Source organism: Dama dama, chromosome 18 (genome assembly GCF_033118175.1).
Source record: "Dama dama isolate Ldn47 chromosome 18, ASM3311817v1, whole genome shotgun sequence".
Classification (NCBI taxonomy): Eukaryota; Metazoa; Chordata; class Mammalia; order Artiodactyla; family Cervidae; genus Dama; species Dama dama.
In genome coordinates, this window is record NC_083698.1 from 108,214,082 (window position 1) to 108,223,677 (window position 9,596).

Genomic DNA, 9,596 nt, shown 5'->3' on the forward strand with positions numbered 1-9,596 from the left:
GCAACTAAGTCCCAAGTCACAACTACTGAAGATCAAACATCTAGAGTCTGTGGTCCACAACAAGAGAAGCCCCTGCTCACTGCAACTAGAGAAAATACGCACGCAAAGCGACAAAGACCCTGCACAGCCAAGAAAAGAAAAAGTCTACAAATATTCTATTAAGCACTGGAAAGTCAAAATTGCAAATGCAAGCTCTGAATATTTCTTGCACAGAACAATGAATGGCACTGAAAGAAAAGTTAATTTCAAGCTTCACACAAGGTGGTCACCACAGGACTATCCTCACCCCCAAGTACACAACTTTGCAATGTTATGAAGCACGTGAACATACAATTTCACATACTAATACATTTTATACATGGCAAACACTGTCTAACTTTACAATTCCTCAATGCAATGTGTTAGAAAAGGATAGGGTAATTTAAAAATATACAGTAAATCAGCATACAATTGGATGATATTCTATTGGGAACAAATTTAATGGTATCTTTCCCTATGAAGTAGCCAAATCAAAGGATGCATGTTCCTTACTACTTAAAACATTTTTATAAGGAGGGTAATAATTTGAGTTACTTTTACTGAAATGCCTTTTACCACACCACAGAATTTTTTCATGTTCTCTCTTAACATCTTTCATACTCCTTTGATCCCATCCTGTTTGTTAACCTCCGAGAGTAATATATGACAATCTTTTGATTGTTGTGGTCTAATGGTAAACTCAATTATCAAACCTCTCTGTAGAACATTCCTGTGAAAAATGTGCCAGATTTTATTTGAAGATAGTTGTTAACCTGACACTATAGCCAGATTAAGTATAGTTACCTCCTATCGCAGGACTACTCATTCAGTTACCTCCTATCATGGGACTACTCATTTGTATTAGAACAATGGACGTCAGGGAGCTGGCACATTTGGCTACCACCAAAACAATTCATACAAAGCACTCCCTGCAAGCCAGCCTGTGCTACAGGTGACGTGTCCTTAAAAGCTTAACACTGTAAATAACAGGAAAAGTCCTTCAGGGAAAAAAAAAGTTGTGTAAATGATCTGAGAATTCTGTTTTTCTCACTAGTAAGTTTTTTCAGTGTTTTAAAAAAATACAAAATTTGAACACCAAGTAGTAAAACAGTCATTGCACTTAGTAGTTTCATCTGAAGGCAAACTTTTAAAATAAACTCAAAATGACAAATATTTTACGAGTCAAACTGGCATACGACATTTAGTCAAGAGAACATTCTAAGAAAGATACAGTTTCTGGCTTAGACTCTTTTACCCCCAGTCAATATGACACTACAGTTTAGCATCACAGTAACACAACCTAGGAACACAGGTACTCAGATTTCTCTACCCTAGCATCATTGGCAAGCAGACATGTCAGTGAACTCACAAGTCTGAGTAATTCTCTGCAGAGTGGCTAGGATGTGGAATCAGGGAGCTATCTCCGTTTCTGAGGCTGGCAAAACAAAAGAGCCCACAAACTACAAGAAGTCCTGGTTCCTAACAAAGGTAAACAACTGTAAAATCAAATGCAAAGATTGGTAGTCACTGAACCTGTGCAAAACACATTTCACTTGAATCATCACCACGTATGAAAATAAACATGGAGACAATGGAGCAGGGTTTAGCAGTAGGAAGGCATGGAAAACAGGGACTGGACCTACTCTGGGTGCCCCTGGAGGCTAATCCAGCGCAATATTTCACGAAGAGTGGTTTAACATAAATGTGAAGTGAAAGCAAATGGGTGATGTGTCACCTCTGGGTCTTCAAGAGGATGTGATTAGAAGGCAGGTAGGACACAATTGGTTTCAACGGGACCTAAAGAACTTCTTTAACACACACTGATAAAATGCTAGACTAGATTACTGGCGACTGGAATCACCATCTCAAGAATTTCAAGGGGTAAGTAAGCCAGGACGTTTGGGACATTCTCTTCAGTTGAAAGCAGGCAGCCCAGGTAATTCATGTCACCTGTAACTTGATTATTCAGACACTGGTACCTTTAACTAGTGGGCACCCTGAGGAGATATAACTCATTCAAGAGACAGGATATGTCCGAGTCCCACTGTTCACAATGCAGAGGAGGAAAAGAAAGAGAACAGAGAAGCAAGTACTCTGAGATACAGACTGTTGATAAAGGTGGGATGCGGTGGTTCCATATGGGCATTCAGGGCTGTTAGAGACTTGAAGAGCCTCCATCTGACGCCCGGTGACTTGACGGCTGCGGTTGTTAAGACTGTCACCTCTCCTTCCCCCCCACAGGATTACCGCATCTCACAGGAGTTACCCCCAGGGCTCCTGGCGCCCCTTATCTGTACACAAGAGTCTCTCAGCCTCTCATTTTGATATCCCCCCGCCCCAAGCACTTTGACAAAGAGAGATGATAAAAGGATGAGTAAGCACGCTGCAGCTGATCTTGGTCAAAGAGCACAGACCCTGGCACCGACCGTGGAAAAGGGGGTGAAGCAGCAGAAGGGAAAGCGAAGTCAGGGAGTTCGGCCAATGAGCAGGCAGTTACCAGCTTTCCCAGGGCAATTTGTATCACCTCCTTCTGCAGTCACCACAGACTCCGAATCCCTGCCCTCGCCACCCCTACCCCATTGTGGTCAAGTGCGCCCTTTTCCTTGGACAGCTGCTTCTTAAAAACAACACAGAAAGATAAAAGTAATTTTTCCAGACTTCCGGTTCTCAAAGACAATAAAAACCTCACCCTGAAGCATGGTTAAGTTCAACGGTTCTGTTTTCTCCCTCGTTTTCCGGCATTCTGTCCACCACCTCCCACCCCAGACCACCTCTGCTCGGGGTGGAAAAAGCGACAGCCACTCTCAGTTTCAAATATACATCAACCTTTGGCGGGGGGGGTGGGGAGGTGTACTTTTGAATTACTTCGACATTCTAGTTACAAGTATCTGACCTTATTTTTTCCCCCCAAAGGAAAAAACAGGACACCAAGAGGGCAGAAATTTCCCTTTCTCTGCTCTCCTACTTCGGTCGCTGGCAGGATCTCGGGGGGCTTCCGAAGCGGGAGATTGGGGGGGGGGGGGGGCTCTTTTGAGTTTCTTCCTAGGAAACTGGCCCTCAGCAGCCAAACGTCCTTTGAGCTCCCGGGTGTGCTTTAAAATGTTGAAACTTCACAAGACAGAAAAATTACGGCTAAGGTGCGACGTCCTTTGTTGAAGCCCCACGGGTTTTAATTTGGGGTGGAAAAGGCCACCAGCAACAATCACGGACTGCTCGCCGCGGGGAGGGGGGGACAGGTGCGACTCCGGGGCTGTGGAGGGCCCTGCGGCGGGCGGCGCGGCGGCCAACCCGCACCGCCGGCCCGGCCCGACCCGACCCGAGCGCCCGTCCGCCCGCGGCCTCCCACACGCGTCCGTCTCGCTGCCCCGCGGGCCCGGCCGCGCCGCCGGCCTCCGCTCCAAGATGGAGGTGGCGGCGGCGGGCGGCCGGTTACGAAACGCGCGGCCGCCACATGGCCGCGCCGGCCCCAAACTTGGCCGGGCCCCGGGGCCCGGGGCCCGGGGTGCGAGGAGGCCGCGCGGCGCCCGCCACTCACCCACAGACCGGTAGCCCAGGATCGCGATCTTCCGGGACTTGGACTGCGGCATCTTGGCGGCCTCCTCAGCCCCGGGTCAACCACATCAACCGCGGCGGCGGCGGCGGCTCCTGCGCTGCGATCGGCGGCGGCCGCGCCGGGGCACAGCGGCATCCAGGGGCGGGGCGGGGCGGGCGGGCGCGGCTGCCTCAGCTCCTAGCTCGCGCGCCCAACCGCCCGGAACCGCCGCGCGGCCCCGCCCCCAAACACGCCCACGTGACCGCGCGACGCCGCAGGCGGCTCGCGTCAGCACCGCCCTCCCGCGGCCACCGCCCCCTGCCCCAAACGCACGGGGTGTGCGTCGGGAGGCGTTTTACTTTAAAGGGAAAAAGAGGGGACGCCGAGATGCCCCTGGAAAAGTCACGACTGAAACTCGCTGCGTCATGACCCGCCCACCGTCTTCCGCCGCTTTTTAATGACGCCAGCTCTCCCCGAGAGCTGATTGGACCTTTCCCATCCGCCCGCGCGCTGACGCGACGGAAACTCCTTCTCCCATTGGGGGGGCGGGCGGTGAAGAGGCGGGCCCGGAGGCGGGGGCTGCTTGGCCCGGGAGCTAAAAATAAACTCCGACTGGGAGCTCGCGGCTGGGCGCGGGTGAAGTTTGAAGGCTTCGAACTTCGGAAGGGCTGGAGGCAGGTGGGAGGGGCGGAGAGAAGCTACCTCCCCAGGGATTGGTTAGATCGCGGGAAGGGGGCGTGGCGACGCGCGGGAGGCGCGGTGATTGGTGGGTCGCTGAACCCTTAAAAGGCACGAGGCGCGTAGCTGGTGCCTTGCTGGGCTGTTGGTTGCCCGGTACCTTCCTCGTGTGTGTTTATTTGTTTTTGTTTTAAAACTGCTGCATTGGCTTTCGTGAGTCTAGGTGGAGCATGTAGGTGATGACGAAGCATCAGCCATGGGTGAAGGACCATGGGAAGAATGGAGTATGCGTTCATTGAAAATGTGAACGCGTTTCATGAAAAAAGCTTTCTCCTCAGTTCTCATGCATCGCCTCAGTTCTGGTCTTAACCCTGGCGTTTGCCGAGCCCGCACACCTCACGGGAAAGGAACAGCGCCGGGTCGACGCAGCTTTTAACTGTCAACGCCTGCGTGGCTAATTGAAAGTAAGGCAGACTTAAAACACCCGCCGTTGTTGGCTGAGAACTCACCAGAACTGTCCTTCCAGTGAGCCGGCGCTCTGGCGTGGGCTGACCTCTCCGCTGAAGAAGGGACGCTGCTGTATTTCCCTCCAGAGGTGCCCTGACAACCCCGTTTTCAGTGGTGCTGGTGAAGGGTGTCTGGGGGTAGCACCAGTCTTGGAGTGCAGGGAGGGACACCAGCTCAGGAGGCCTGGATCATGCGACAAGAAGATGAAAACCGGGCCCAAGAAAACAGGATGCGATTAGAGCCTTCTATCATGCTAGGTGTACTTGTCCATGGAGGTTGCTGAAGAAGCAGATACCTGCTACTCGTACCACAGTCCCTCTGTCATCCTCGGGCTGTTTGGCAGTGTTGACCTGCCTGGTTAAGGGGGACCACCGATCTCTGGTCCTGGCCTCGCCCAGTGAGCACTGAGGAGAAGCCCCCAGGAAACTGAGCGGCAAGGGCAGGATTCCTGGGTTAAGAAGATTTGGAGGTGACAGTCTCTAGACTGTCGCGGTGTTGGGTTTAAAACACTGACGTTGGGGCAGAATCCTTCCACTGTCCCTCTAAGTACTCACTGGAGAGGGCGAGTGCACATTCAGGTCCTGAGGGGGTAGGGTCTTACAGTTGAAGCCCCAGGCCACCAGCTGGACAGGAGAAAACCTTTCAAGTTGTGTTTTATGTTAATTGATTTTTGCATTCTGCCCTGTAATTAGTTGAAATATTTAAACAATTCAGGCCTTAAAATGGACTTGCCAGGAAAATGTATAATTTTTGTCCTGTGAATTGAATGCCTCTCCTGCAGTATTTTTTCCAGGTGGCATAGTGGTAAAGAATCTGCTTGTGGAAGCAAGAGATACCGGGTTCTGTCCCTGGGTCAGGAAGTTCCCTGGAATAGGAGATGTCAACCTGCTCCAGTATTTTTGCCTGGGAAACTCCGTGAACAGAAGAGCCTGACAGGCTACGGTCCACGAAGTCATAGATTGTGGTGTGACTGAGCCAGTACCCACTACATTATTTTGAACTAATGGTACCAGACTCCCCGGCAGGTTGTGAAATCAGCGTAGTGTTGTTTTTTTTTTTTTTTTTTTTTTAATAGAAGAACAGAATAGAAAATAGTTCCTTACATAGTAAAGGTGAGTACTGTTTCATGACACTTTTGTTGTGTGTGCGCATATATTTATATATGCTATGTATATATGTAATGTGTACTGCATTCCATTGTAATATGTATTTCTTTCTATCTGTTGCCCCCAAAAGTTTGAAAGCACCGCCCTAGCCTGAGAAGTCCAGACTTAGGAGTCCAGACCAAGAAGTGCAGTTGTAAATGACAAATTCATTCACGAAATATTCCAGTTGTGTTAAAGCCCTTTAAGACCAGACCCCGGAGTTCTGAAGATTCCTTTATTCCAGAATGGGGAGAATTTCCTTGGTTTAAGAAATGACTCAGATGACCTGAAATATTTGGGACTGATGTATGAATTCACTTGGAAATACTTGACGGCTGCCAGACCATATAAGAGACCAGATGGGAAATGCAGACAGGGCCTTATTGGGGCTCCTGCTGCAGCAGGAAGGAGAGAGAGAAAGCAACAAGTGCCCTTGCTTGTGGGGGAGGGGTGGCTTGGTGGTCTGCCCATCCCCTTGGTGATGATGGGTGCAGGGATCACCTTTTTTTCCTCCTGACACTCAGAAGCAACCACTGGGTTTTGGCCTCTCTCTTACCGTTGATAATTCTCCCCTACAGTGCACAGGTGCAGCTATCTTTCAGTTCAGTCGCTTAGTCAGGTCCGATTCTTTGCCACCCCATGGACTGCAGCACACCAGACCTCCCTGTCCATCACCAACTCCCGGAATTTACTCAAACTCACATCCAATGAGTTGGTGATGCCATCCAAACCATCTCATCCTCTGTGGTCCCCTTCTCCTGCCTCCAGTCTTTCCCAGCGTCAGGGTCTTTTCCAATGAGTTGGTTCTTCGAATCAGGTAGCCAGAGTATTGGAGCTTCAGATTCAGCATCAGTCCTTCCAGTGAATATTCAGGACTGATTTCCTTTAGGATGGACTGGTTTGATCTTGCAGTCCAAGGGACTCTCAAGAGTCTTCTCCAACACCAGAGTTCAAAAGCACCAATTCTTCGGTGCTCAGCTTTCTTTACAGTCCAACTCTCACATCCATATGTGACTACTGAAAAAACCATAGCTTTGACTAGATGGACCATTGTTGGCAAAGTAATGTCTCTGCTTTTTAGTATGCTGTCCGCTTTTTAATATGCAACTATCTTTAGTCCCCTGTAGTTTCTTTGTGTTCTGTTGCCGAAGGAGTGGGGAGAGGAGATGAGGAGACATCTGTCCAGGTGCAGGCATTGCAGGAGAGGGTCCAGGGTCCCAGCCTATCTCAGAACGAGTCCCCCACAAAGATATGTCAAAGTCCTAACCCTCTCAAAATGTAATCTTATTTGGATACAGCTGTTGATGATACAATTAGTTAAGATGAGGTCAAACTGGAGTGTGCTTCCATGATGGCTCGGTGGTAAAGTATCCACCTGCAGCTCAGGAGCCGCAGGAGACACAGGTTTGATCCCTGGGTGGGGAAGATCCCCTGGAGCAGGAAATGGCAACCCACTCCACTATTCTTGCCTGGAGAATCCCATGGACAGAGGAGCCTGGCAGGCCACAGTCCATGGGATGGCAAAGAGTCAGACGCCACTGCAGCAACTTAGCAGCAGCAGACTGGAGGAGGGTGGGCCCTAATCCAACATGACTGGTTTCCTCAGAGAGAAGAGACGTGCACGCAGACACACCCACCCACCGATGTGACGATGGAGGCAGGCTGGAGCGATGCGCCTCCCTGGAGACTTCAGAGGGCGCGAGCCCTGCTTCCCTCTGAAGTTGGGGGGCGTTTATACTTCTGGACATCAGAACTGTGAGAAAATAAGCCTCAGTTTACAGTACTTTGTTAACAGCATCCCTGAAAAAAGAACCCATCACCAGTCCTCAAGTTGTCAGTAGACTTTCTTCTAAAGTTTGACTCTAGTTTCTGCTGCGCTGTGGATGAAACTGACCTCCTTCCCAACACCCCAAGCCAGCGTGCACCTCCTGGGAGTGTTTCCCTAGGCGGGGTGCTAGCTGTCCTTCAGAGCAAGTCCTGAGGGTCCCTGTGTGGTCATCGGGCACGATGACAGAAGGGGAACACCATGCTCCTAAGAGCTGGCACAGCAGTACCCGGGCAAGCTCTGGGAGAGCAGGAGGCCAGGTCCTTGCAATAAAATGTGATGGCTTGGCCAGCAAGGCTTTGATTATGACTGTGTATGCTCTTCACATGTACCTTAGATGTGGAATTTAGTCACAGTGCTTATAAGCCACTGAAAGTTATAATTATGGTTTGAGGGACCATTCACCACTGGTTCCTCCTCCTGTGTGAAGTGTTCTCAGTGTTGGGCTTTATCCAGCGTTTTGGGACCTGGAGAGTTTCTAACATTATTGTGCAGGGAGAAAAAAAAAAACTTCTTGTAGGTTTTTTCTTTTTTTAACGTTTTTATTTATAAATAAAATAATTGAGCATGGAAGAACTGATGCTTTCAGATTGTGCTGGAGAAGACTCTTGAGAGACCCTTGAACTGCAAGGAGATCCAACCAGTTAATCCTAAAGGAGCTCAACCCTGAATATTCATTGGAAGGACTGATGCTGAAGCTCTGATACTTTGGCCACCTGATACAAACAGCCGACTCAGAAAAGACCCTGATGCTGGGCAAGATTGAGGGCAGGAGAAGGGGGTGACAGAGGATGAGATGGTTAGATAGCATCATTGACTCATTGAACATGAATCTGAGCAAACTCCAGGAGATAGTGAAGGACAGGGGAGCCTGCAATTCATGGGGACATGACTTAGTGACTGAACAAAAAAACCTATGTAATATATGAATTGACCATGGCATATTCATGGCAACGTGTTGTGACTGGGATGAGAGGTGTCCTAGTGGGGTTTCCACAATGGGGAGGGGCCATCCGTGTTGCCCTCACTGTTCAGTGTATAGAATATTGTAATGGATTCCTTTTCACATGTCTAGTTCTGAGGAACTACAGAACGTATTACCTCAGTTCTGCTAAACTGAATCTCACAGAGTGGTCATGGGTCTTAAAAGTTTTCCATTCTCTTACACTGTTGGTGGGAATGCAAACTAGTACAGCCACTATGGAGAACAGTGTGGAGATTCCTTAAAAAACTGGAAATAGAACTGCCATATGACCCAGAAATCCCACTGTTGGGCATACACACCTAGGAAACCAGAATTGAAAGAGACATGTGTACCCCAATGTTCATCGCAGCACTGTTTATAATAGCCAGGACATGGAAGCAACCTAGATGTCCATCGGCAGACGAATGGATAAGAAAGTTGTGGTACATACACACAATGGAATATTACTCAGCCATTAAAAAGAATACATTTGAATTAGTTCTAATCAGGTTGATGAAACTGGAGCCTATTATACGTAGTGAAGTAAGTCAGAAAGAAAAACACCAGTACAGTATACTAACACATATATATGGAATTTAGAAAGATGGTAACGATAACCCTATATGTGAGATAGCAAAAGAGACACGGATATATAGAACAGTCTTTTGGACTCTGGGAGAAGTCGAGGGTGGGATGATCTGAGAGAATAGCATTGAAACATGCATATTATTGTATATGAAACAGATCGCCAGTCCAGGTTTGATGCATGAGACAGGGTGCTTAGGGCTGGTGCACTGGGATGACCCAGAGGGGAGGGATGGGATGGGGAGGGAAGTGGGTGAGGGGTTCAGGATGGGGACGACATGTACACCTGTGGCTGATTCATGTCAGTGTATGGCAAAAACCACTACAATATTGTAAAGTAAT

The 9,596-nt window shown here is 49.0% G+C and overlaps 1 protein-coding gene across 1 annotated transcript in view; it reads right to left on the reverse strand.

The window, feature by feature from the left end:
• The window catches only part of RHEB (Ras homolog, mTORC1 binding), a 52,277-nt gene extending 48,558 nt beyond the window's left edge, over positions 1–3,719 (reverse strand). The window contains exon 1 of the mRNA XM_061166153.1: positions 3,554–3,719. Coding sequence (XP_061022136.1) covers positions 3,554–3,605 — 52 coding nt within the window. The 5' untranslated portion in view covers positions 3,606–3,719. The remainder of the gene's footprint in view (positions 1–3,553) is intronic.
• Positions 3,720–9,596: the final 5,877 nt, after the last annotated feature.